General features: G+C 41.0%; 1 protein-coding gene across 1 annotated transcript; it reads right to left on the reverse strand.

Annotated features, from left to right (window-relative positions):
- Positions 1 to 464: 464 nt before the first annotated feature.
- Positions 465 to 27,318, reverse strand: LOC308411908 (ubiquitin carboxyl-terminal hydrolase 22-like). The gene is made up of 13 exons (XM_080905958.1): positions 26,848 to 27,318; positions 11,626 to 11,758; positions 10,244 to 10,357; positions 10,045 to 10,146; positions 8,252 to 8,418; positions 6,697 to 6,856; positions 6,103 to 6,205; positions 4,808 to 4,966; positions 3,413 to 3,539; positions 2,223 to 2,314; positions 1,753 to 1,815; positions 1,203 to 1,352; positions 465 to 1,117 (listed from the first exon to the last, which is right to left on the reverse strand). Exons 1-13 carry the CDS (start codon positions 26,965 to 26,967, stop codon positions 1,075 to 1,077), a joined length of 1,533 nt encoding a protein of 510 aa, XP_080762084.1. The 5' UTR covers positions 26,968 to 27,318; the 3' UTR covers positions 465 to 1,074.
- Between the last annotated feature and the right edge of the window lie 478 nt (positions 27,319 to 27,796).

The raw sequence follows: 27,796 nt of genomic DNA on the forward strand, positions 1-27,796 counted from the left end.
ACCAACAATTCCACAAGAATGAAAGTATAATACGTCAAAACAAAAAAAGAAATTTCCAGTACCAGGACAGCAAGAAACATATGAATGTACTGAAAATAACAATTAAAAAAAAAATTAAAGACACTGAAAAGAAAACAAGTAAACAAAAATTCAACGAGTCGCTAAAAAAATAAGATATTCCCTGCCCTCAGCCAGACTTTAAAAAACAAAAATGAAACAATCAACACAGTAAATAATGAAACATGAGAACACACAGGTCCAAATCTGTTTAGTTTCCATGGCAGCGCTTCCCCAGCTACTGGCAAAGGCAGCGTCTCCAAGCTCTCCCATTATTTCTTTGCCCATAAAAAATAGATGTATACTAGATTCATACAGTATTTCATAACTAAATTCACAAATGATAAGAATCATAACCATAAGTTTAAAAATGTTCTTGCAAAGTTCATAATACGCTGATTTATATATTTCCTTTTTTGTCCTTTTTTTTTTTTTTTTTTTTTTGCATTCAGTCCTTTATGCATATGACAACATACTGTCCTCCATCATCACTAAGTTAAATGCTTGGTCAGCTGAAATGAGAGCACCATGGGAGAGAGATGGAGAGTGTGTGGGAGGTGGAGAGGGACAGAGGGTGGGGTGTGGGGGTGGGGTCAGAATACTGTGAGAGAAAAAAAAATCCAGATATGACCAATCGGCGTGACAGTCGGTCACGCTCAGACTCTGCCCCTGCAGCAGGAAGGGGAAGGGAGAGAGAGCGACGGGGTGTGGAGCCTCTTCCCTCTGCCCAAGCCTGGAACTGGCGGTGCCTGACCCTTCCTCCTCCTCCTCCTCTTTATTCAGTTTTGTCAAGTAGATGCCAAGAAGTAGCTCAGTGCTTGTTTTGTTTTCTTTTGAAAGTATGTGTAATTTTACACATCTCTTTTTGTTTGTTTGTTTGTTTTCATCCTCAAGAACTGGAGGAGCAGACTGGTAGTCAGAAAGTTTCAGGTAGCTTTGTGTGTTTCATCCTGTCGCCAGTCACATGACTGTCTCATTTAAAAGCAAGTGGTTCTTCATGGTCATTGGTCACAAAGACTACTCATACTCAAGGAACTGTTTATGGTAGAATAAGAGATACCTAGAAAGAAAAGAGAAAACAAAATGAATTACAGTATCACACTGTATCAGACTGTGTACCACTAATGTTGTGTTTTGACTTTTACCCTTCACTATCGAGTACATCCTTAATGCTAGCCTTGGTGATTATGGCATCATCACATTTGAACCACTGATCCTTGTGCTGGCGGATAAAGCTGGTGTAGTGGCCACTCTCTAATGTGCCTTGGTGGTTGACCACAGCAAACAAGGAATACCTAAAAAGAAAAAAGAAAAGAAATGGAAAAACTGAGTTTTTAATGCAAGAATATCCCATCATCCCACCAGTAAATGAGCTCGTTCGGTTCAAAACCCAGTACCATTAAACTTTAAGGTCATTTTTCACACTATAGAGATATTAAGGAAAAAACATTTTCACAAACGACACAGTATCTTCCCAATAAATGTCCTGGAAAATTAAAGCAGTTGTAGCTGCAATGGATGAAGAAAACTAAGCAGCTTTTAATAGGCTTCAAATTGATTTAATTAGGGGAAGTCACAGCCGGATGGTTTGGGTCATTAGCATGTGCTACTGTGTAAGAGTCTTTGATGTCATACAGCAACAAATGCTGATAATTTAGTGATATTTCGTGAATTTTGCTAATGCAAGGTACTCACTTATTGTCATTGTTTAATACATCAACCGACTGTTGATACTGCCCGTTCATTCTGCTCTCTTTACTGTAAAAGACAAAGAAGACAGTTAATGTTTGAGGCAAGTATAAACTTCCTCAAAAATCCACTAGGTGGCAGAATACTACAATCAATGAAAGCACGTTGGTTCTCTGCCTGTAACACTAATGATGTTTCAGTCTATGAGCGGAGCTGAATGGATGCAACATTCAGGGGTGGGGCAAGACTGCTGCTGCATGCTCTAGTGACAGTGTATATTACTAGGGAGCATTTACACAAAGCATGTCATGAAATGTAATAAATGAATTGGGAAGGTGAAGGCTATACGAGGAAAAGTATTTTTTCCCCATTTGGATCTTAGCTGCCAAATATTTACTATAATATATATGAAAAGAAAAGCTGAGGGCCTCATTAGTAGTAGAAATGAAACATGTAGACTTCAGCGATCATCTAACCTGGACGCCATGAAGGGTGTCATGTCCAGCTCTAGGGGGAAGGAAACATACGTGGTGATCTTCCTCCGTAGTTTAGCAGAGTGCTCAAACCGCTGGAGAGGGCCAGAGAGGGTTGATGAGAAGGGAGACGGGAAAAGGAGAAGTGGCAAGAGAGAGAGGCGGGGGGTGGGGAAACCAATACTATATGTTTAGAATTAACAGGCATCATTTTTACAAAAAACAAAACAAAACAAAAAAAAAAACATGAGTGAAATGTATGTTTTCCACCGTGGCTGTCAAACATTTCCATATTTGTAATGAGATAACAAGTGAGGCTGATATCCATCTAAGACAACATTACTGCAGCCTACAAATACATTATAGGTCTCCAGTATTGCAATAAATAAAACATGAAGATAATGGAGCACCATATGAGTCATTAAAAATCATAAATGTCCTGGGACACTGCACAAAGGTGCAACACTGTAGGAGGCAACAACAGCTAAATTGAATTATGAACACACCTACGCACATGTACCAGCCAGCTAAGGCACTGCATAATGTGAACCTTGCTGACATCAGATGAAAGGCTGCATACACACAGAGCAAAATGAATCATATATTAATGCCACTGCAATATAGAACAAGTACAGATAATTGAACAGCAGAATGCATTGGCATGAAGGCGGAAAGGAGGGAAAGTTCACGTCAAGATCAAATGCATTTGTTTTCCTCTGGCCTGCAGTGCAGTCTCTAACTAAAGGAAACACAGAGCTAGTCAACCTTATAGCTTGGCATTAATGTTTACATCCTGTCACGAGCGAGGGCAGGTTCAAGATTCTCCTCCGTGCAGCAAAAAAGCTAAAAAAAAAAAAAAAAATGGGTAGCACGATGGAAAGAAAAGTAGTTCCTACATAAAACTGCTCAAATTGCTGCTCAAGTTTTTAGGGGATGAGACCTTAGCATTATAAGGAAATACTTATTAGCTCAATTACATATAAAAGCATGCAGGAATCTCATCAACACATGCACACATTTGATTTTAAGGGTGAACTTTCCTTTTAAGTCACACAGCTCTTTTAACTATTTCGGAGTGGTGACAAAATTAGACGTGCGAATGTTAGATCCTCAGATTAGCCTTAAATAATCAAACTGTCAGACAGTGACAGACAATGTAACGAGTGATAATTGGCAGCGCATGGGTGACTCACTTTGAGATGGAAACATGCTACGATGGGAAGCTTCTTCATTGTCAGCTGTTTGGTGGACTCCTGGTAACTATGGCAACCACCACATTTTATTTTGGCACTGCTTCCTAGATGCTCAGGTCGCGTAAACCTGCAGAGTGAAGAATGCAATAAAGAGAGAGGGGAGAGATGACGTGTTAAAACGTGCAGCCAGAAAATGGATATGGAACGGAGGCATGAAACGCGAGAAGCAGGAAGAAAGATTTCTGCGTGGAGTGTTTCTGGTTGTGTTAGATGTCCTCTGAATGTGGAGCGCACTAAGCTGTTCTCCGTATCAGTGGAAGAACATGAAGGTCTGTATAATATGCCTGCTTGCACGGTTTTGCTGCAGCACATACGCATGTCAGTTTGCCTAACGCAAAAGCCCATGTGGTGTCGTCAACGCCTTTATCACCATGGCAATAACATCAACCAGTTCTGTAGCTTTAAGAGACTTGCTGCAGCAACTAGAGATGTGTGAGAAGCTGCAGTAAAAAAAAAAAAGTCAGCAGGAGAGGAGGTGAGAAAAAGAGAGGGGGAGGATGAGACAAATGTGAGTGGTAGAGAGTGAGGGCAAACGGGAAAAGAATGAAATAAGATAAGGAGAAGAGGAAAACAAATTGAAAAAATGAAGAGGCAGTAGAGGAGATATGAGAGGTCACACTCCCTGGTCAACCTGGTGATGGGAGAAGATGAGATTCAAGGATAACACGGCTGTTGTGCCTGAATAGAAACTATATGTGACCCCCTGTACATGTGCAGGGGTGGGGTGAATGTCTGACTGCTCCTGAAAAGATGCAGGTGGACTGATAAAAGCTTATTTCCTTTTAAATCAGCGCAGATTAATATGCCTACTAGGAGCCCGATAAACATGTAGCATCCAACCTGAGAAGGGTTTTGGTTTGCTTTTGCTTTTTGTTTATGTATTTTACATCACACTCACTGACACATCCACAAGTATTTTTAAAATCAAGAAAAAATGTTCTTCTTTGACTCTCCAAAAGAGAAAAAATGCCCACAGAAACATTTATTAAAAAACAAAACACAAAACAAACAAACCTTCATTTACATAAAAATGTCAAAAAACACTTAAAATGCAAAATGCCTGCAAAATCAGCAGGTGACAGTATAACTAATTCCAGCACCATGCTGCCAGTTGGCCCTGCCGCTGCCACTATAATCCATAATATCAGTTTTCCATGTCTAGACATAAACAGGGAGTATCTGCACCTTATATGGAGTTTTCCAGCAGGCCTTTTTTTCAGTGGCTTTAAACAGTTTTTCAAAATGTTAAAGTGTTGCATTAAAAAACACAAAGCAAAAGAAAGCACTCCTGGGGAACCTGGACTGAACCTTATGTATGAATGAATGAATATATACCTGCGCAAGCAGTCTGTGAGCGTGGTGGATCCTGACAGGTGACTTTCGCCATTAACTGTGCTTCCATCCCCTCCAGGGCTGAGGGGCCAAAAAGGCGTGGAAGAGCCAGGAAGGTCCAGACTGATGTCCCAGAAAGGGTCTATCGTTGTGGAAACCCCACTACAGGGGAAAAAAGAAGAAGAAGAAGGGAGTTCAATTATAATGTTTAACTATTAGTGTGTGGCTTTGTGTAGTTTGGCGTCACTTGGCAGGATGATGACATAGATGGTAACGAGTAAGATTAAACTCCCACAGCCCCCTTGAGATTCTGATCATGTCTTTGTTTAAGGCTGATGGAAGACTGAATGTGCGCAAGTGAATAATGTCTACACAGTTGTTCCGGGTTCATCTGCAATTCAATGATGTGTTACGTCAAAGAAAATGGCTTTGCGTAAAGAATTTGTATTATTACAGCCCAATAAGCGTGATGGACTGCAGCCCAGGCAAAACAGAGGCCTCAAGTGCAAAATGTGTAGAGTATACATAAATATATATGCACAGGGGTGGGCTGCCAAACATTATCAATGTTGGTTAGATGAGTCATGGTTTTGCAATACCCAGAGCAACCAGTGGGTGGCTAGCAAGGCAAGCAGACATGCATTTATGGCAATAGGAGATCAGCTCTGCAGTAATTTGACACCAGTATGGCACTACTTTAGTTTGAAAGCCTTTGCTGATGCATTTTATTGCTTAAGAGCTTACCCATTATATTCAAAAAGTGATTTTAATGATTATGAAGGGGCGTGATTTACTGCCACGGTGATGCACTGTCATGAGCAGCTCTGCATCAGCAGTCTCTACTTTCACAGTGGAGGCAGGTAATGTCACAGTAAGCTGGGCTGGGCTTGCCTGCAAGTCTGGGTGAGGTGCTTTCCAGTTCAGTGCAGCGTGCTAGTGTTAATGTGACAGGACAGCTCTAGGGGGAAGCAGGCAATGCTTGGGTTGCGCTGCTGTCTAGACAACCTCCATTAAAGCAGCTCTGCAGGGACTGGGTCTTTGAATAAGAGCGCAAAAACCAATGGTTCCCCCACTACTTGAAGATGACAGGAATATGTGGAGGATGCATGAATGAGTAAATGTTGGAGGGAAAAAAAGACAGAAGGCGTGATGCTGCTTCAACATGAATGCTTAGTGAACATCTCGAGTGGGATTGTCTTTCAGCAGTCCCTTTCCATTGCATCATGACGGGGGTTTTATCTGACCCCCCCCCCCCCCCCCCCACACACACACACACACACACACACACACACACTTACTGGCAAACTTGACAGGTAACATCTGATTGCAGGCCCCCGGTGAAGATTTGGTCAATGATGCAGTTACAGTGGTTTGGATTGTTGGCTTTCTTGCCATTGTCGTCTGTTGACCAGAGAGAGGAGACAATATGAACACACATGACTGCACACTGCCCACCTCTTTAGCACATTTAAAAGCTTCACAGTGCCTCACTCCCACTTCACAGCTCTTTATTCTCTCTAGCCAATCAGGGTAAGCCTTTCCGTTGTGGCTATGACTGAGTCAACCTGTCATTGCACTGCAGCAGGGCCTATTGACATTCCTTACACTACTTGCTTGCTGTCCCGTTGGTACATTGTAAGTCTCCTTCAGTATGTTTCCAGTGAAGTAAGGCACTGTTGTCTGTCGGTAGATTTTAGGTATAATTCGATATGCCAGATCAGAGACAGTAGGTGGCTCTGTCTCCTAACACTCCCCTCAATCTCAGCCGACACTGTTTTTACCTGCGTTTACTCACTTAAGTCGAACTGGAATTTCAAACTAAAGTATTTATGGGCCACAAACTCAATAAATAAATAAACCCATTAAACTAATTGTGTTTAAGGACGACTTACTGATAGTGTCTCCTTTGCAGTGCCTATGCAGTACATCCAATGCTGCAATGAGGAACTCATGGGCATCTTGCTGCTCGTAGCCTGCGAGGTGGCGTGCATGAGTCCACACCAGGTGCAGCAGCCGGAATGGAATGTGGGGCGAACGGTGGCCCGAGTAGAACTGGGAGAAGGGATGAAAGATGGGACAGGTGGGTGAGGGTGAAGAAGAAAGGTGGTTAGCCTATTTTTCCAGGTGTTACTAGGTGTGTTATTTTATCCACTTCATTCCAGTCTCTTTTGGCTCTTTTGTAAGCACTTCATTCAACAGGTCTTGCCAGATATAAATGAATTCTAACAAAAGTTACAAAACAGAACCAGCTCTGATGACAGCAAATCCACAGAGAGGGAAAGTGTAAGACACAACAGAGGCAAGTCAAAGCAGATGGGTGGGGGAAAAACAGGGAGAGTGTGCAGCAAAAATATCCATCTGTTATGTGCTGGAGATCTCTGGCTTGCTGTTGAAATTGGACTGAGAATTCGGGGCAGGTCAGGATGGACAAGCAAGTGACAAGGCAAGTACCGGCAGGGTGCAAAAACAGTGCAACGAAGTTCCAACAAGACCTCATTAATGCCAGAGGATCTCACATCTCGACGTGCGGATAATGCGCGCACGTCGCTTTATACTCCTCAGTTTTCTCTGAAGTCTGATTGAGCGGTGAAAGAAAAAAAAAAATGCTGAGCTGACGTCTCTTTTTGAATCTTACAGACTCTTCTCCTTTTCGGCAGTCTGAAGGTGGCTGACAAACGAATTACGCGACAACACGAAGACAAGAATAGGGGAGAGGAAGAGGAGAGAGTCGCTGATCAAAGCAGGCCACACCTCCCCTTTTCAATCCAAAAAAGCTGCCTGAGATCACGCAGGTGCCTACAGAGCCACAAGATGACTTTTGATGAAGATACAGAGGGGAGCTGGATGTAACCTATGAAACAAGGCTTAGGCACAAAAAAAAAAAAAAAAAAAAAAAAAAAAAGACTGCTCACGTGCCCGGGACTGTTTAAATGTAAAATCCTGAATTTTATGCCTCAAAGACACTTCATGTGAAATACAACTGAACAGTTCAGCTAACTGAGACAGGACAGACATGTCTGTGTGTGTTGCGGAGGTGGGGGGCTGATGATTCAACTCGTTATATATTATAACACCACTTGCCAACTGTGTGCCCATATACACTGCAAATGAGAGGATGTAAGAAGGAAGTGAGACAGTGTGGGAGCAGAGCAGGCAGTCATTACGTAAGACTCTGGGTTGAGTTTATTAGATGTAAAATGCCTATTTTCTGTTGCATGAAGAATAAACAGTTAAGACTTTTTAAGGGCTACGTAATTTAAATCTGGCTGAGCAGATTCAATAAAGGTGTATAATTACTGCATTGTATGTTGCACTCTACATTCCTTTCAGGCAGCATTTCTTCCCTTGTCTCTGCCTCCCTCTTCATTCACATTCACAAACCCATTTTCTTTGTGCCATTTACCAAACCTATCTAACAAGTTTGCACATGTCGACTGTGCGTCGTACCTCCTGAAAGAGCTGCGACATCTCACACACCAGACAGGAGTTTGATTGCATCTCGCACTTGTGTCTGTCGGAGAGAAAGAAGTCTCGTAGCAGTGGCGTGTGTGTCAGAGCCTGAACGATGCAGTTCATGAAGCACGTGTTGCCCAGATTTATTAGCCCTCGTAAACCTGCGGAACAAAAAGGGAATAAAAGAAGAGGGAGAACATCAGGGCTTTGAAGGTTAAACACGGCAGTGACTCCAATTCGCACTGGTGACGATGAAGAGATTTTTAAATCATATTTATCTTTGGACTACAGTGAACTTCCTTGTTCAAAAAATAATTCAGTACATAAACTATTTACAAGTCTTTTTCTTTTTTTCAATGCTCTCTCATTTTAAAGTCTAAGCTTTCGCTCAACTTAGCCAGACAGTTATTCCAAACCCAATTCAGCAATGTTTTAGCCGTTAGCTTTGGGTTATCTTCATGCTAAAAGGTGTATTACTTACTATTCATCACTCACTGAGTTGCATTGGGTTTCCCTGGGCCTGTTATTAAGAACTAATTCCATAGTATCATACTGCTACTACCATGCTCTACCATGGAGGTGTGACCAGAAGATGAGCAGTGCTTCATGTTCACTAAGAGCTCTTTCCAGAAAGTAAAATATTTATCTCAGAGTCCTTTAAATGGCATTTGGTAAACTCTGTGAGCTGTCATGTGTCTTTTACTGAGCGATATATCCCTACAAAGGACTTCTGAAGATGACACACATCAAAATTCTATGCTACTGGGAATACGCGTTGCTTTTATGCCTTTAACCTGAGCTGTGGCTCGACAGAATTTTAATCACAGAGCTCTGAAGAGTTAATTGGATGTCACGCTTTTGTACTGGCATGTAGTGTAAATTGTGAAACAAATGCACCTTGTAAGAATATAAAGTCAAGTAAAAGGTTTGAACACTTCTTTTACATTTAATAAATTGAGTTAGATTTGGTTTTTAACACTAGATTGATATATAAAAGGCTGGTTCATGTATTTAAACATAATGAAGTTATGCATAAAAGCCACCAATGCTTTGTGATCCATTTTTGTTTGGCTGAAAAGTTAATATGGTGTTGGGTCAGGTATGCCAGCAACACTGTGTGCAACTTGGATGTGTTCCCAAAGCTTTGAATGAATTCATTTAGAGTGAGAAATGATGGCCAGAAGAACAGGTGAGACACAGCTAGATCTTAGGTCTAATCCAACTGACCAAGGTTTGGTTCTTGATAAGAGTGCTCAGTGAGCGCCTAAACAATTTAGACTGGTCATGGTGGGCACACACACATAAAGACACCAGTTCCACTGCCCAGTCAGGTTGACCAAGCAAATTGTTTGAAGGTATAAAGAGAGTGAAGGCTGGTGGGAGACGGGGCGGGGAAAAAGGGTAAATTACTACATGTACAAAATTAGAGACACAATGGAAACAACAGGAGGGGTAAAAGCATGGCAAGAGATAACTCCAAAAAAGGAACAAAGAGAAAACAAGCTCTGGGTAGAGATAGACACACATTCTGATGTAGTGTGCATATATCTGAGAGGGAACACTGTGTCCTGCCTCTCCCAGTCCACTGCCTGCGGGGCTGCCCAGTCTGGTTGACCTTGAGTATTACACCTAAATGCATGAGTGACTCCAAGCACACTTGCGCGCACACACACGTACACAAACACACAAAGAGCCATGGAGAAAACCCACAGCAATCACAACTACGATGAGAAGAAAAGCTGTGCAGATTAAGACGTGCAGAATAAACAGTGCAATCGATTGCCCACCTATGGTGCAGTTTGTAGTGATTTTCCTCCGCTTTGGATTGTGTCGTAATAACTCTAGCTCCCTCTTGGTCGGCTCCCACGTCGTGTACTTCTCCCCTATGCCTGTGGACAAATGTGACGGGGCAGAGATTACCAGGCTGCTTTAGTTTAAAAAAGAGAAAAGAAAGAAAACTGTATTAATGAAAACAGAATGCTATACCTTGCAATTTCCATGCTTTCCTCTGTTCCTCTTTGGCAATCTGCTCCATGTCTTTGTCATAAATGTAGTCTTGACACACAAAACAATATATTCCACCATATAATAGGTCTATTGCTGTAGGAAGGAAGGAGGGGGAAAGAGAGTGAGTATTTTTTTTTTTGTACAGTAATAGACATTTTGGGGGGGGGGGTTAAAATGATTATTTTGCTGTCTAAAACCACTGATAAAACCAAGTGTTACCATCTTATTGCTTCCACTAGAAAAATGACAGATGTGAGGCAGGCAGTGATGGAAAAGGTGTATTTGTCTACCACCCCCACTTGTGCTTCCCATTAACACAACCCAACTTCTTCCATTTTCAAACTCCACAGCAACAATATTTCAGCTCTGTTGCTGTGACAACCTATTTTTAGATTAACCGGACATCTTTCTGTTTTTGGCGCTACTCACAATAAGAAGGTGAGCTAATGCATCATGTAGAAAAACCAACCGGTGTATATGTGCTGCTCAGTGTTTTGCAAGGGCGTGAAATAAGAAAAGACAGTAAAATATATATAGAAACAGGATGCTCCACTGCATACAACAGCACCCGGTTAATGAAGAAAAATTAGAATAATACAAGTGGCAGAGAGAGGAGGAAGACAAGGTCCTGCATAAGGCATGAGAAGCATTTCAGCACTCGCGCTGAAATGAGTAAAGCATAAGAGCAAAACAGTAAGAGGATGAAGAGGTGGGGAAATGAGGTTGATAGAAAAATAAGCAGACAAAGAAGGCATGAGCAAAGTCCTGTGAGTGAGCCTGCTAAGAACGGGAAGTGAAAATGATGGGTACAGAGCACTGAGAAGGGAGCTTGACATCTAGCAGTGGAGCAGACAAGGGAGTTTGGATTAATTTGATTAGAGGTAGAGAGGAACAGAGTGCCAGTGTCAGGGAGGCACCTGTGGAAAGCTCAACGCTAATTAAGACCGCATCCCCGCACACAGGACGGAGTGTGTGTGTCTGTGTGTGTGTGACCAAACTGCTGAAATGGATTAAATCAATTAAAGCCATTAAGATGTGTACAAAACTGTTCTATTGTCTCTGTTGTTCCCACATTTAATTGTGCTCATCAGGGTGATGTCAAAATCTTGCTCTTTAATACCTTTGTCTTATTTAGCATAATTGGTATGTAATGTTGAAGCTACTCTTTTTGGTAGCACAAGATTAGCAAAAGTCTACCATCCCCTTGCTGAAGAAGACTGCCAGTTTAAATGTGACTGGGACTAGGCACTCCCACAGGAACTGTAATGCAATGCAGTCAGCATCTATTTTGCCACTGGTCGTGAGAATAATTTAAATATAACCAACTAGGGTCTTAGAGTGCGTGAGAGTGAGCAACTTACCTAGATTGTGTCTCTTGTTTTTTGCGTGTTCGTGGATGTGTTTCTTTGTAAAACAGCCAAAAAAGACGCAGTAGAGACAAGAGTGGAGTCGGTTCAGGTGGGCGCCACACATGTGACAGATACACGACTTGGCCTGGGGAGAAGGACCCAAGGGATTACGGGGGTTGGGAGAGAACAGGGGACAAAAGGAATTAAGATCAAGGCAGGAAAGGACAAGTCCATAATTTTGAGAAAATCCTCTGAAGCAGGACAGAGCTTCGAGGCCTAGTAAAAGTACAAAGAGCAGAAAAATAAAGTTCTATCTTCAAGTGTCAGACAAACAATTCTGATGACACAAAGCTTGAATGAACCTGACAGGAGGACAGACTAAAGACTGCTGGGCCTGCTGACAAATCAAACACAGCGACAAATTAATTTCACAGTGAATCTTTCTGTATTAAACATGTGCAAGCCATAAAGGGTGTTGATGCTTGACAGGCACACCAGAGGATGCAAACAATGTGCGGGTAACTCACTAACAGCAATAGGTGTGTTGCCAGTGATTTCATTCATAACATGGCATAACTGGCAAACATGCAAAAAACTCTTCCTTAAAGGAATCAATGTAGAATAATAAGCAGCAACTATAAAGCTAAAATGCTAAAGAGCATGAGTGACACAGAGGATAAAGGACCTGTTCTATGAACACAATGTGTAGAACTATAGTCCTGAATAATGTGATCAGCAATAGAGTAGGACAGAACTGCTTGACATGCAGGTCAAGCATTTAAAAAAGGGTGAAAGGTCAACATGAAACTACTATAAATAAATATTAGGGGTGCAACGATATTCGTATTGATATTGAACCGTTCGATACAGTGCTTTCGGTTCGGTACGCATATGTATCGAACAATACAAAATTTGTAATTTATTTTATCAACTTTCCTTCTGACGATGCTGTCTGTGTTGAGAGCTCAGTGAATCTGCGTTCGACTACTCCGCCTAGGCTCGACAGTGCAGCCTAGGCGGAGTAGTCGAACGCAGATCCACTGAGCGCTCAACACAGACAGCATCGTCAGAAGGAAGAGCGCAGGGCAAGCTAGCGAGACAGAAGTTAAGCTCTCCTTGCAACATGGACCTCCCCCACCCTCATTCAGATCTGGCGTTTGGAATTATTTTGGTTTTCATGTGACGTATGACCCTGAAGGTAAGCGAGTCATGGACTAAAGTAAAACAGTATGTTGGATGTGCCACGCAATGCTCAATTACATGGGTGGGAACTAGTGTGTTAGCGCAGTTAGCTCGTTAACGTGTTGGCCGTCTAGCCCCATGCACGGGGCGATCGGCGGTAGCTCATTAACGGAGATTTGTCGTGTTGTGGCGTTAATGTCATTTCAACGAGATTAACCTGAAAGCACTAGTGGGAACACAACAAATATGACTGCACATTTACGCCGACATCATCCTAGTGCAAAGACAAGTGGAAGCAGAAAAAAAACAAGCAAGCATGCTATTAACTTTAGCCGAGTCATTTAGACAGCTGTTAGCACATGATTCTCCTTATGGGGACCTGATATGTTTAATATGCTGCTGAGAATATAGCCCAGAAGAAGCGGATAGTATAGCTTTTATTTTGGAAAGAGACATTTCTCTGTAATAAACTCTCTTTTCCAAAGATGAGTGATTCCTCAATCAGATACAGGGCTCGCAAAATCGCTAGCCCGACGTCCTGGAGCTAGCGATTTTTCCAGTCGGGCTACCAAAATCTATCTCTGCCCTGCCCGTCGGGCTATTGTAGGAAGGAAAAATATATGTCAATGCTTTTGCATTCTTTCAGAAATGTCGCTTGGTAATTATGTAATTGGCATCGGTGAGCCACTGTCAATATGTGACATATTGAAATCGCGTTTGAATTTGCGCTTGCTTTTTTGCTTTCACTTTGCAATCGTGCGAACTGTGTATAGAGAGCGACAGCACTGATTGGTGAGTGATGATAATTTGCGCACCAATTCCTCTGACATCGTCTTATTAATCGTTAGCTTACTATGCAAACATGACAAGTGAAATCTCCCGCAGCTTAAACATGTGAGAGGTTGATCGCGCAGAGAATCGCTGAGCTTATGTGAGTGCGTGTGTAAAAGCAGCAGGATATATATTTTAGTTCTGCTGAGCCAAATAAGACAGGTCAGGGTGAAGAAGTGACAGCCAAAGAAAAGCTTACCACAAAACGGAGAAGTTATGACAAATCAGACTATAAGGCAAAAAGAAAGTGCAGCTTTATGGTTTCATGGACAAAATAATTTCTGTGGCTGCAATATGACGAGCTAAATAACCAGGGCTGCACATAAGTGGTCCGCAGGTGCGCATTCGCTGTCAAAATAAAAAACACGCACAAGGGTTAGGGTTAAATTTAAAAACTGTACTTTTGAGTTAAAATATATATTTATAATTTTAATAAATGACAAATTAAAAAGGCATGAACATTTTTTTTGTATCGAAAAAATATCGAACCGTGACACCAAAGTATCGAACCGAACCGAACCGTGAATTTTGTGTATCGTTGCACCCCTAATAAATATATAAATGCAGTATTAATGATCTAATTAAAATCAGAGCTTTGTCTGATCTTTGTTTGTTTATTTAGGAATCTAAAGGACACTACAGCAGAAAGTTGTCAGCATGCCTTTTTGAAAGGGAGAAATTGAATAAGGAAAGGGAGGAGAAAGAAAGCAATCTAATCAAAGCCTTTCAGGGTGCAGACCTGATGCAATGAGTCACCCACTTAGAGGGGAGATAGCACAAAAAGAGCTGTGAAGTAGGTGAAGATACCGAAAATAAAAGGAAAAAGTACTGACCAGACAGCTTTCGGTTTTACACTTTTAGGCACAGTGTGTGAAACTAACCTCACCCTCTACTTTATAACTAATGCTACTGCATATAAACTCAGCGGTCCCGCGTTATGTTGTCTGCCTATTGTTAACTTTGAATTGGGATTCAAAAGCATAACCTGAGACACTCTGAAAAACATAAACCATCATTGTGCCATAGAAATAAAAAAGAATTTAAAAAGAGGTCCAGTCAGTTTTGCCTTCTTCTTCCTGGACAAACCACATATTAGAACAGTGAACAATGAAATGGTATTATTACACAATTATCAAAGATACCACTAATAATGCAATCCCTAAAATAACTAACTACAATTGTAAATATGTTCTGTAGTGAAACTTTGTTCCCATGACAAAGAACTGGGCAAAGAAGTGGGACGTTGAATTGGGCTCCTACGGGCACATTAGTTTCAGGTCTGTGTACAGGTTTTGTGTTTCAGGAAACTAACATTATAGCTGCAAGTAACAACGCCGTTCAGCAAGGCACAGTTGCTAAAATCTCATCTCGCCGCTTGGTATGGCTATGCATTTTGTTTCCAGTGGCCCCTAAAGGTGAAATGCAACATTTTTATGCTTCCTTAAAAATTAACTTTCTGTCATGTGATATTTGGACAGAAAGTATATTTAGACCTCACTTCCTGAGACAAATACCGTATTTCCCGGACTACAAAGCGCACCTGAATATTAGCCGCACAAGCTAAAATCAGGGGAAAATCCTGTTTTGTACATACATTAGCTGCACCTGACCAAAAGCCGCAGGTGTTTCAATGTTGACTTATGTAAGAGAATATGCACAAAGGGAATTGTCAGGAAAGAGATGGCTGTTTGGAGACATCACTTTTATTAATATTTTGAAAAACAAGTTATGGGTACATATTTGCATAACTTTTTAGGTATATGTGCACGTAGCGGTAATTACAAGTACGAAACATGTACTGTGCTTCATAAATGAGTAACAAATGTAGTACATAACAATAACCTACAGCACACCAGAAAAATAGATTCGGACTACCTTTTAGGCTCAGGTGCAGTGACACGGCTTTAACAAGAAGAAAAGTCAGTCATTCACCACCATCTTTCTCTTCTTCCTGCGCACTAAAACCACCAAAGTCCTCTCCTCCAGTGTCTGATACGAACAGGCTCAGGATGGCTATGTCATCCACTCTCAGCTTCTTTCATTCGTTGTCACTTTCAAAACCAAACAAATCCTCGTTGTCAGTGTCAGAGTCGAACACCCTCTGAAGGGCCGTGGCGGTGTCTTCCTCTCCATAATGCAGCAGTCCAGCCCTTTGAAATCCGTTGGTGATCATGGATGTTTTCACACTTTTCCACGCTGTCAGGTTCCACCGGTGGAGTTGAGCATAACTTGCTTTTCGCAAGTTTATTGCCGCTCGTCATCCACGACTCCCGCTGAACGCGTAGCGTTAATTTGAAGTTTGTTTTTCGCGCTACTTGTACAGCACTATGTTGCCTGGCGGATGGACACGTGACCAACATACCACTCTTGAACCCCGATACTGTGTGTCTGATCACATGCCCTCCTGCCAGTCAACGTAGTGCCGTACAACAGCGGAACAAACAAAATAAATCCTCTTACGATATCACAAAAATCTTGGACAATCCATAGAAAAGCCGCACCTGACTAAAAGCCGCAGGGTTCAAAGCTTGTGCAAAAAGTAGCGGCTTATAGCCCGACAATTACGGTACTTAAAAAAAATCCTTACAACTCCTGCAAATGGTGATTTGAAGCTCATCTGCACCAATGTTCGAAACAACTGGAGAAAACAAAAAAATTCGCAATCACCAATATGGTGAAAACACCTCAAGCTGAATTAGCCACAAGCCCACAAATTCAGCAAGTCACTTTCAAAAGCCAAACGCCCCTAGAGACAGTCTGCTCCATTTACATTATATATTTCCTTTAGGCATTATTATTAGATGCAGCATACATTTTCAGTACAATAAACTTTCCTTTTTGCTTATTGTTAGCTTATAGTTAATGGTAGATCAGGTGCCTCTGAACCAGTAGTTATGCTGCTACAGTCTCAGATAAAGCATCTTCTCTAGCACATCCAAAGGTTTTTCAGTGGGGCTGAGGTCTGTATTCTAATGGCTAACCCATGTGTCAAAATGACTCATGCTCTTTCACAGGCTGAGCCCGATGAATCTTAGCATTGTCATCACAAAATAAGCTTAGGGAAGAAAAAAATTTAAATGATGGAAAAACCTGGTTATTCAATATATTCAGGTAATCAGCTGACCTATTTTCTTGTTGAACCTAGTCCTCCATTCTAATGAAAGGCTCTTTCTTACTTTAAAGTATACCTGGGAATGGGGAAAAAATAATCCTGATGATACAATGATGGTTTATTCACTGTAGCATTATCAAATGTGTAACGTGTCTTTTTCTTTTTTTTTTTTATTGTTTAAATGGCAAATGAATTACCTGAGTCACTTTCTTCTCCTTCTCCAACACTGATTAGTTACCTTCTATTCACCTTAATCTGGCTTAATGAATACCACCATGACTAGTTATAAAGTAGTGATGGATTGGTCAATTTAAAGAAAAAAAAAATCAGTTTGGACTACATACACAATAATTTATATAAAAAATATTGATATTGGGTGGCAGTGTAATGATTCTCCCACCTATAGCACATATCCAGATTTAATACTTGATACCCTCTATTTCTATCATTTCTCTTGTCAGCTACTTGCAACAGAATTTTAACAACAGAAGTTAACACAACTATTTCATATGTTAACAATAACAGAAATGCCGCTGTTAACTGTACTTGAGGCATTATGTTTTTTTAGAAGGAAAAAAAACATTTGGACTGAGACCTGAATCCCCGCAGAGATGATTTATCAGTGGGAGTGGGCAGAAATGGTCACAAATTGTGTAGGAGCCAGTGGTTGCAGGATAAAAATACCATTCCTGTGCAAAATTCTACTGTCAGAAGAGAAAAGAATTCAAAATTCACTTATCTGATTTGCAACAAAATATGCTAGTCAGGATGTGATCAATGCGGACAGTACCATGCAATGACACAGAGGTAGCCAGCAGAACTCCCAGTGCGGTCTATGTTTTGGATAAGCATTAGTAGGCATGGGCTAGATTGTGATGACATTGCAGTGGAGGGGATATTCACGGTTGCAGGCACTAAGCTCTGTTTTTATTCAAATTGGTCTGTGAGGCAGCCAGCTTTGAATGGGCAGAAGGGGCAGCACCAAAGAAAAGCTCTATGAGCTTGGTGAGTGAATAAGGAAATGAACTAATTACGTCACTTAAAACTAACATCTACAACAAACTCTAAATCTTTAAGGTCGCATGTAAAACATATAAAAGGTAAAATGGGAGACAGTAGTAGTAGAACAGATAGAGTGAAGAAGCAGTTCCGTTTTTAGAGTATAAATTAAGCCCTAAATACACCAGTAAGAAAAGCTACTCACTGTACTTAATATTAATAACATGTTTTTAACTGCCTGTCCAAACTCATCCCACCAGCAGTGATGTTAATCCCCATTTCTCCACTGCACCATAGCACCAAAAACAAGAAACCCTGCTAATGCCACGCCTTACCCTACTCCTCACCCTCCCCTACCTCAATACATCTGTATTGGGCAGAAAATCTATCCCTGTTCTCTGCCTCTTACAATAGTTCACAGGCTGTCTACTCCTCAGTGTCAGCAGTCCTGCATCTCTGTCTGCACCTGGAGCTTTTAATGTTCTATTAGATCAGCTATTGATCAGCCGCTGGCTCAGATGACTGGAACAAGTGTCGGGCAGGTAGCAAGCTCATGTTCGTGCTGCGCTAGGGTGCATCTCCCACCTGGGATGCACGCTCTTTGAGGGCGGTTAGGCTGTGCTCTGAGTGAAGGGAAATGATGCGCAAAGTTGCTGATTCATAGAAGAGCAGATTTAGAAAACCACCGATTTAAACGACTATACCTCCAATCTATTATTAGCATGGGCAAAAGAGGGCATAATGCTTTGTGGAGTCCACCGATGCTGTGTGGGGCTACTAGCAAAAAATGACTATGATGGAATAAATATGAATCCTCCAGTGCTCTAGATCTAACTTCACAAAAGTGCCATCAGTACGTCACACTTACTCCAAGCATTAAGGGTAATGCATTCAGTTATTCAAACGTAGCCAGTAATGTGATGAGCTGTAACTGAGGAGGAGAGAGAATGATGACAACAATTATGATGTGGACAAAGGTCTGGCTCAACGGAGAACCTTCTTGCTGCTGTAAAGAGAGGAGCAAGGAGGGGAGGGGCAACAAAGTCAATACAGACTAGAGAGCAAAGCTATATGAGAACAGTGACTCACCATGCTGCCTAGCACTCATAAGCCCATGCATGCTTTTCAACACACACACATACATTAACCGTAACTGACATTAAAAGTGCATACTATAAATACGCCTGAAAACACACACAGCAAACACAGACATTGTTAGACATTTGCTGTGGTACTTGGACACAAGTGTGCACATATACCGAGTCTTCTTTGACTCCATATTTAACAGGAGCAAGTCAACAAGAGACTATGGAAGGAAACTGATGGTGATGCTCCAGAACCGCACTGCTTCTGACTGACCTCATGGGGCTGTTGCCTGACACTGTCTTGGCAGAATGATGCTGTAACCCCCCACCCCCACTATTTTCACATAACAATGCCTGGCCCACAACATGCACTTTCAGTAAGCTGCCCTAGAGATACACAACATGAATCTGTACGGTTTCACGTCAGCTCATTGCATGGCCTGTTGAAAGTGATATGAATGCTGTGTAGTCTTGGCTTGAGAATGTATTCCCACCTCATACATATGAATTTTAACTTGTAGGAGACATAAGGGATTGTTAGAGTGTGTAGTTTAGCCTCATACTGTCACATATAGTGGTATAACGACACAAAGCTAAACCCTAAGCCCTTAGTGTACAGAGTCTACTTTTCCCAGGAAAACGAAAAAAAAACACACACACACACACACACACACACACACACACACACACACACACACACACATCTGAATAAACAGTGTATGAAGGAGAACTCCATACTGGGGATTTGTGCAGATTTTGTAGGCCTGCTGAACACGTGATAATCTACATAATGAATATGTGAAAGTAATTAAGATCACTGAATAAGGGAGTGACAGTCTGCATTCTCTATTCTTTTACTCTTTTATTTAAGACATTAAGTGATGTGGGAGAAAACAGGAAGCAGAATGCAGCAGTGAAAGATGAAATATGGTATTTAATTAGTAATACTGTATTTAGAGATCGTCTTCTGGAATATGCATATACTTGGAAACCAGCCATACTCCCTTGAAAGGTCATTGTGAATCAATGCAAAAAGCTCCATCACACAAGAGCACAAAGCCAACTTTAATTCAATTCACCTCTTAAAAAAAATAATAATTTATGAACAAGTTTGTTAAGCTGCAGAGATGTTTAACTGTCCAAGCTAACAAATTGCTATATGGTTATTGCAGCTATCAGATGCCCAAAGCCTGCTCTACCAAAATAAGACAACTATTTATTTAATCAGAAATTGAAGAGCAGCTTGTTTTGAATGGCACCCTTGGACTAATCATCAAATTGCGTGTTTTTCCCTTCAGCACCAATATGCCATAACCATCACTTGCGAGAAAATCTATAAGCACCACTGAACAGAGCCACAATGGAGCTATTGCAATATAGCTTCCTTAAAAGTGATATTACAGAACAGACCCAAGTAATTGTCATCCAAGTGTCTGATGCTATTGTCTTTCTCACAAGGAGAGAGAATGTTTTGTAGACATAATGTCAATCCCAAGAAAAGCTGTCACTTCAGTGAAAGGTTTTAACTATAGGGAATGACCAAGTGTCTACAAAAAAGAGATTGATTGCCTCTTGGTTCTGGTCAGCCGCTGGAGAGTGACTGACAGCTCATTAGCCAGATGGTGGTACTAAGGGAGGGCTGGACAGCAGCCTCATTGGCTGGCTCATGCCACGAACAGCATGCTTTGTGGCAGTGATGCCTTTCCAAAGCCTGCTGGACAGTCAAATGAGAAGTGTAGTTGAAGGGAGGACAATGAAAAGAAACAGTCTGTGGGAGAGGAAGAGGGAATCAGTCAAAGGGGAATGAGACCAATGAAATTGCAAACTCATGCTCTTTTTCCACTTACACAGACTCCCATATCTGAATATTCGGGTGTAAGGATCAATGAGGCCATTGCAAAAGATAATACCACAACACAAAAGCTTTTGTTTTGTAAACACCTATTTTTTTTTTTTAATGTTCCTCTCCATTGTTTATCTAAGAGCAAACTTTCATGCAAAATCCTACCCATATGCTTAACCAACACTTTACATATGTGGCTATTATTTGTAAATTTTGTACCTACTTACTTAAAATTGCTTCCAAGTGGAAGATTGTTAACATTTGTCCTTTGGTATGTCTTACCAGAAATGAAAAAACCCAGAATAGTATAAAATGCACCTAGGGGTACAGTACAAAGAAGTTCACAGAGTATGTTACAGTTCCCTCAGGACACAGAGTATTTATGAGGCAAGACTTTCTATGACTAAAAAACTGGGAGGCAAACAGCATGTGAAAGGGGCACCACAAGGTGACACACCAGGTCCATGATTACTCTGGGAGGGGTTTACAGACCATTTGTTTAGTCTGACTCACTGAGCCATAGCCATGGTGTTTGACAGACCGAAACCCACATAAGAAGAAACCAAGGAGTGACAGAGAGCATACAGACATGGAAAAAACAGGCCTGGACAGGGGCCCAGGAACCAAAATCTGACATCACCAAAGCCACAGAGTGTTGCCTGCAAGCCAATCGGATGAGAGGAAAAAAAATAAATAAATAACTAACAGAAAAATAGACCATTTGATTATGCATTTCCCAGGATCCACAAAATCAAATTAATTCAGATAAAGATATAATTCGAAAAATAATAATTCAACCCATGTTTTATTTAATTCCAATAAATACTCAGCATAAGCCTTGAGTAACCCAACCATTTCTTTGTTCCATTTCCAAGTAGCCAGATTTTCTTCTAATTTTTAAAGTAGTTTTGAAAAACAGTTCTTCCCAAGGTTTTTCAGTCCTTATATCTGACCAGACCAAGAAATGTGATATATTTTTTTTGTGCGTTTGATTGTTAAACCACTTCATAATGACCTATGTATCAATCAAGTATAAAAAGGCACCCGACTCAAGGGATAAATCAGTGCTCTAACTACACATAACAATACAACCCTTTAAATTGTGTAAAATAGCATTTTTACACCAACAAGATGATTCCCAAAAGAAAACTTGGAAGATTTGGCATATATTGTCATGGTGTGCAATGTGTCCTTAAAAATTTAAGACGTGACAACTGAAGCTTGAAAAAAACGAAGTGACAGACTTAAAAACTATCCAGGGAAGATGGATAGTATTAAAAGCCATGCCCTTAACAAACGGGGGGGATCCCACAAAGACCTCACACCGGACCTGAGAGATGTATGTGGCCCTTATTTTGATCCATCTACTGTTCACTGAAGCCTCATCAGAAATGGTCTCAGTGGAAGAGTGACTGTCAGAAGCCATTCTTAAGGAAGGGAAACTGGAAGAAAAAGCTGGGGTATGCCAAACTACAAAAGAAATCGATTTTTGGTTCAGGCTGTGTGGAAAAACAGCGATGACACAAAATATTGTCCTTCAACCTATTGAGAATTGTACAAATTCTATTTTTGCTTTATATACACTATATTTCCAGGCATGTATGTAGATGTTTAAAAAAAATAGCTGGACCTAAAGAAATGAGTAGCTGCTGAAGATTTCTGTACAGTACTGCACACCAATAAAGTTAAATAAAATATGAATAATCAAAAGAGTATTTGAAACAAACTTAATAGGCTAGACTTTAGAAGAACCATGGCTTAGCAAGGTTTACAAATAAAATAAAGTCAAGGTAAAGCAGGCAGCAGCGGCGTGGGCGCAGAAGAGGAAAAAAGCGTGATAAGAAGAGACTGTAGGAATAGATCCTGGCGCTAGAAACGTATGCTGATGAGTCAAGGAGCAGGCCTGTGATGCGATGGAGGCAGATCTGACAAAGAGATCTCCTCATAGCACAGAAATCAGGCGCTCTCTGGGATGGGCCGTGCCTCGGTGATTTTGTGCATGTGTGCATGCCAACTGAAAGAAGAGGAGGGAGAGACGGGCGTCGTAATTGTGTCAAGCCTTGAAAATATATCCGTTTTCTGAAATTTCCAGCAGCATCTAGCAAATGATTTATTTCTCATCTTCTCTCATCAAAAGCAGAAAAGCACAAAGGGGGGTTTGCACTTATGGGAAAGGTAGAGGAAGGCTGGGGGGCAGGGGGTGTGGTTTCTCAGATCATATATGATTTATCAAAACTAGAAAATACAAGTTCACTACTGTCAGCTCTCTAATCATTACTCTTTAATCTAAGTAACAGCACAATCTTCAAAGTAGTTATGGTTGCAAAAATTCTGCCAACCCCACCCCACTCTGCTTTCATCCTACCCCGTTTCCACTCAACCTAGGGTAATATCTCTTGTTTAACTGTATTGCACAGACCCTCACTGTGGAGTAGTCCAGTAAATGAAATAAGAGTTCATCGTCCTGGATTAAGCAATGTCAAGATAAATAAGTATGAATAGAGGCATTACCACTCACAACCATGGCCATTCACAAACTATAAATTTTGAATACAACTGAAATAGATTAGCCTCAATCAAATGACACAAAAGCTGCTCTGACACCCTTCTGTCAAAGTCCACTTAAATGGAAATCTGGCAATTAAGAGAGATAAAATGTCAGGAAACAGCACAGAAAAGGTCCCACACGACATACCCATTTTAATCACACACAGAATTTAAAGCACACTAGCTTAGCATATCAAAAACAGAAGGGATTTGAAAGACAGAAGGGAAAGCAAACCAAAACAATGGTCTTTCCTTTCCAATCCTTTCGCTACCCAGTATGGCTAAAGAAGATCTTTCCACTAACCAGCATCTAGGTTCTTGTTCAAGGCTAAATACAATGAACCACAGACTTATTCATCTGGAATAAATCCACCCCGAAGACAAACAACACTGCATACTTGTTTATTCTTGCCATTTCATTTCACGGGGCATCTTCAAAACGCCCCTTTATTTGTATTTAATTGTTTTCTCAATGGACCGTTTGTGTCCCAATTACGAAATGATTTAGAGGCCATTTGTGATTGTGCAGAGAAGACGGTTGCTACATTTTTAGAACAAAATGACACCAGGCTTCAGGCGTGACAGAGTCTACAAAAAATAACAACATTAAACGTGGAGTTTATGGTTAATATTTCAACTGTGTGTCAGTAGCAGATTGCAGAACATTACACAGCAGATAAGAGTACTTGTCATTCCAGCTGAATGGGGAATTTGCTCTAGAACCATAATGCAAAAAATAAATAATCCTAAGGTCCTCAAAATGAAACACACAGAATCCCAGGCCACACTGGGTCACCACATCTCTCCTGCAGTGTCCTATTCCTGATGTTCAATCTACCGGGTTTTACCAGTGAAGGGTTGTACATTCAGAACAGGCGACAGCGTAAATGCATCACCTGGGAATTGATATTGGCTTAAGGTAGGAAGAGTGACAGCTTACAGGAAGGCTGCTGAGGACAGTCCCTTCTAAAAGAAGATGGGAAAAATGCAATACAAGATTACAAGATTATAAGGCACTTCTAAAACCAAAACCACACTCTCATCTTTCTAGAAGGTGCCTCTTAATTTACAGGGCTTCCCACCAGTGTAAGATGAATATGCAAAAGGAACTGCACAGATAAGCTTTTATCTAGTCAATGAATATGACATTCACAACATCCATCAGTGTCAGTGTCATCTAATCAAACCATTTTGATGCAATAAGTATTCAACATAAAGTCATACTGGTATCTAATGATCTTAAGAACAAACACAAAGTGGTCTCAACTTTACTTTTGTACCAATGAACCAGCACAGTAGTGCTCTGCATGTTACATTCGTTAGAAGCTAAACAGGCTCAGTGACAAGTTGTAAGGCACAAATATATCAACTAAGTAAAATGCAGAAACTTTAACTTCTCTTTTCTACCTGCTTTCAGCCGTATGTAAACATACTATTTCAATATAATAAATAGTCATATGCTCGATGAAGGAAATATAACAAGGTATAGCAAGCAAGAAACATGGAAAAAGCCTGCATGACTCTAAGGCTACAGGCGTATTGTGATAATTTGACATGATAGAGAATCTAGGGTGATACATTATAATGAAAAACTGAACTGATAAAGCACATGGAAATGTGGAGCACAGAGCATGAATTAAAATGCAATCCAGTCTGGAACTGAAAATGTTAAACTGTACAGAAACCTGCTTGTCACTACTTTCAATGCAAAACCGTCATCTATCCTTGAGCACTTAACATCTAGCAGGATTGGGCCTGGATGACTGTTATTTATGCAGCATACTACCAAGCACAGATGGCGCAGGATTGATGGAAAAAAATAGGAAAAGAAACATCACTATACCTCTGATAAACTGCTGTTGTGTTTGTCTCAACATTGCAGACACATGGAAAGATTTATTAGACGTACTTTTTATGTGAAAAGCGGAGCTTGCTGCTGATTCAGAGACTCTGGAAGATATTATCTTGCAAAAAAGATGGTTGTGTGGAGCTGACAGGAATGTTGCTGAGACAGAGAGCGCTGCAAAACAGATACGGAAAGATTCCTCCCAAATGTATAGGACAAACCAGATTAGCCACCACTAAACACAACAACAGGAGTTTAGCCATAACTCTGTACATCACTGAGAAGTGAGCAACACCTATGACAAGTCATACTTTTACGACGGACTTGAGCTGCTGTTGAGCGCTTTCTTGTCTGTAGTGTGCCAAAGAAACCAAACAGGTTTTTAAAATAAATTGTAGCAGTGCCCCCCATTATACCGTCATGTATACATTTTCAGATGCTCTCTCACAGTTTTGCTTTATAATTCTGTCGTCTTGGGTGGGTGAAAAAAGAATTAAGACAGACAGGGTGAGCGCTGTGCTCAAGTTAAAGCATGTCATTTCAACACTGTATAAGCAAAAAAGGGTTACTGGCCATTTAGCACTATTTGCTCTAACATACCCGCAATGTAACTGAGCCATGCTTTTGGCTGTTCTACTCATGGTCCACCCTCCCCAACAGGCAATATTTCTGGCTGTAACAGTGCATCACAAACGATAAAAGGATGGGGCCGATGCCTCCTGCTACACTGGTTTACATCCAATATTATGTCCACTAAATGAAGGAGGCACTGAAGCGGGTGGGTGAGCGGGAGGAAAGCAAGCAAGCCAGCTCTTATTCATCTGAACTACCTGCATTATGTCAGTGAAGATGAGGAGAGGGGGGAAAGCATCAACTCACCAGCTCTGCCCATCCTGCATCACTGTGAAGTACCTATTTTATCACAACGGCATAAATATGCATTACAACATGCAGGTGAAGCATAGATGGCTTATAAGCAAGCAACAATCAAACTGTTGCTAATGCAAGGTGAAAACAAAGCCAAGCTAGACAATGTGAAAACAGTGGCTCAAAAAAACAAGAGGAAAGAAAAAGAAGAAAGAAAAGGAGTGAAAGGGTGGGAATATAACAGAAACTGCAGCACGGTCCAGTGATGACATCAGTGTAGAGAGATACTCGTAGCTGTGTAGGCCAAGCAGGTGTGGGATGAGCCCAAAAAGAAACTGGGAATAAAGCAATCAGCGGAAGCCCCTGAAAGCGACATGGCCAGGGTAGAGAAGAGAGCAAAATAAAAAAAAAAAGAAACACGCACACAAAAAAACAATGACCTAGTAAGCCCAACAGAAACCCGCTAATAACGTAAGGACTCTGTGTGTTCGTGCGAAGACACAATAGGTCCCAATTGGTGTGGTTACTGTTAACCCGTGACCACAACTCCAAAAAAAGGAAAGAAAAAAATCCAAGTTTAGACATCCAGCAAAACGCTCAGCTAATAGCAGATTTTCTCGAATTAACAGTGTTTCACTTATTAAAGACAATTTCAGTGTTTTAGTTAATTCTGCTAAGGATCCTACAGTATCCGCAGTTCACCAGGCAGAGTCCTGCTAGCTAAGTTACCGGTGGCTAACCATAGTACTGGCAACATTTGCTGCTGCAAGAGTACTTTCATTAAGATTTTGTGATTGTGCTTCGTGTGGGACACCATTTGCACTCCAGTTCTTTGTCTGTCTGTGCCACATTAAAAATTATTTCACTTCTGTTTGTGAGGCTAGCGTTGCAGTTCCTGTGTTTTTTGTTTTTTTGTTTTTACCTTGCGTCTCCTGGTCTCAGCAGTACCACTCCAAACAAAGCATTGGTATATGACTCGAAGATTTTGTTTCCAATTATCCACCTTATAACCGTTCACATGGGAGCACCCGGCCGGACTCATGACAGACAAAACATTCAGTATGGGTTTTTAGGTGACAATGAAAAGTCTCCTGGATTATTCACTTAGCTAGGCTAGCTAGCACGAATTGTCTGTCCAGAAATGGTTTCCGTTTGGAAATGGGACAATCGATGTAGTATCCAAAATGCTCCTCGGGCATCTGACAAACACGGTCTTTGATTAACTAGGTCTAAATCTTTTCATGTAGTCATCAAACAGAATTATCACTTCACTAAAATTCTGTTCCCCTTGCTGTTTTGACAGTTGGCTTTTCGTTTAGCTCCACTTCCACTCTCACGATTAGTTAGCTTTCTTTCTCTAGTTAGCCTGCTAACACTCAACTACAGCTTCACAATGCCCGCCCAGCCTGCGCTATGATTTGCCACAAAAAATTACGTCACTACGTTCGTGTTGGAACTCGAATGGTGTGCTTGTTTTACAACCTAGAGTGTCCCGTAACCATTGACTTCGTCGATGACACAGGCTTGAGACAAACGCCTCCTGTCCCGGATAACGTGGAGTATATAACTGAACCAAATTTTACAAGAACGTTATTCTGAATGGTTCACGCTACATCCATGAGTGGAAGGGTTTGTTGCTTCTGAAATAAGCAATATTAAAAAAGAAAAACCTATTTGTTGCTGTCCTGTATCATGTCCGCCTCGGTTAGAGGATGTTCTATTGAGGCGATGCCTCTTTCTTACATAGTCACTCTTTATTCATGTAAAAGTTTCAGTTTATGATTGCAGTGCAGTTGAGTGTGTGATATAATAGCAATAGTGTAAAGTGGATTTTTGTTTATTTGAACATGTGCAAAAATCTCCAGCACATA

This window comes from Rhamphochromis sp. 'chilingali' (genome assembly GCF_963969265.1).
Source record: "Rhamphochromis sp. 'chilingali' genome assembly, chromosome: 15".
Classification (NCBI taxonomy): Eukaryota; Metazoa; Chordata; class Actinopteri; order Cichliformes; family Cichlidae; genus Rhamphochromis; species Rhamphochromis sp. 'chilingali'.

What these genes read in the sequence shown, in the direction of transcription:
- LOC308411908 (XM_080905958.1), bottom strand. Translation starts at nt 26,967, where the DNA reads ATGAGTCCGGCCGGGTGCTCCCATGTGAACGGTTATAAGGTGGATAAT. An exon ending in CTCACAGACTGCTTGCGCAG is followed by an intron (nt 3,540 to 4,807) that starts GTATATATTCAT and finishes TTCACTCTGCAG; the next exon opens with GTTTACGCGACCTGAGCATC. An exon ending in TAGCATGTTTCCATCTCAAA is followed by an intron (nt 2,315 to 3,412) that starts GTGAGTCACCCA and finishes GGCCCTCTCCAG; the next exon opens with CGGTTTGAGCACTCTGCTAA.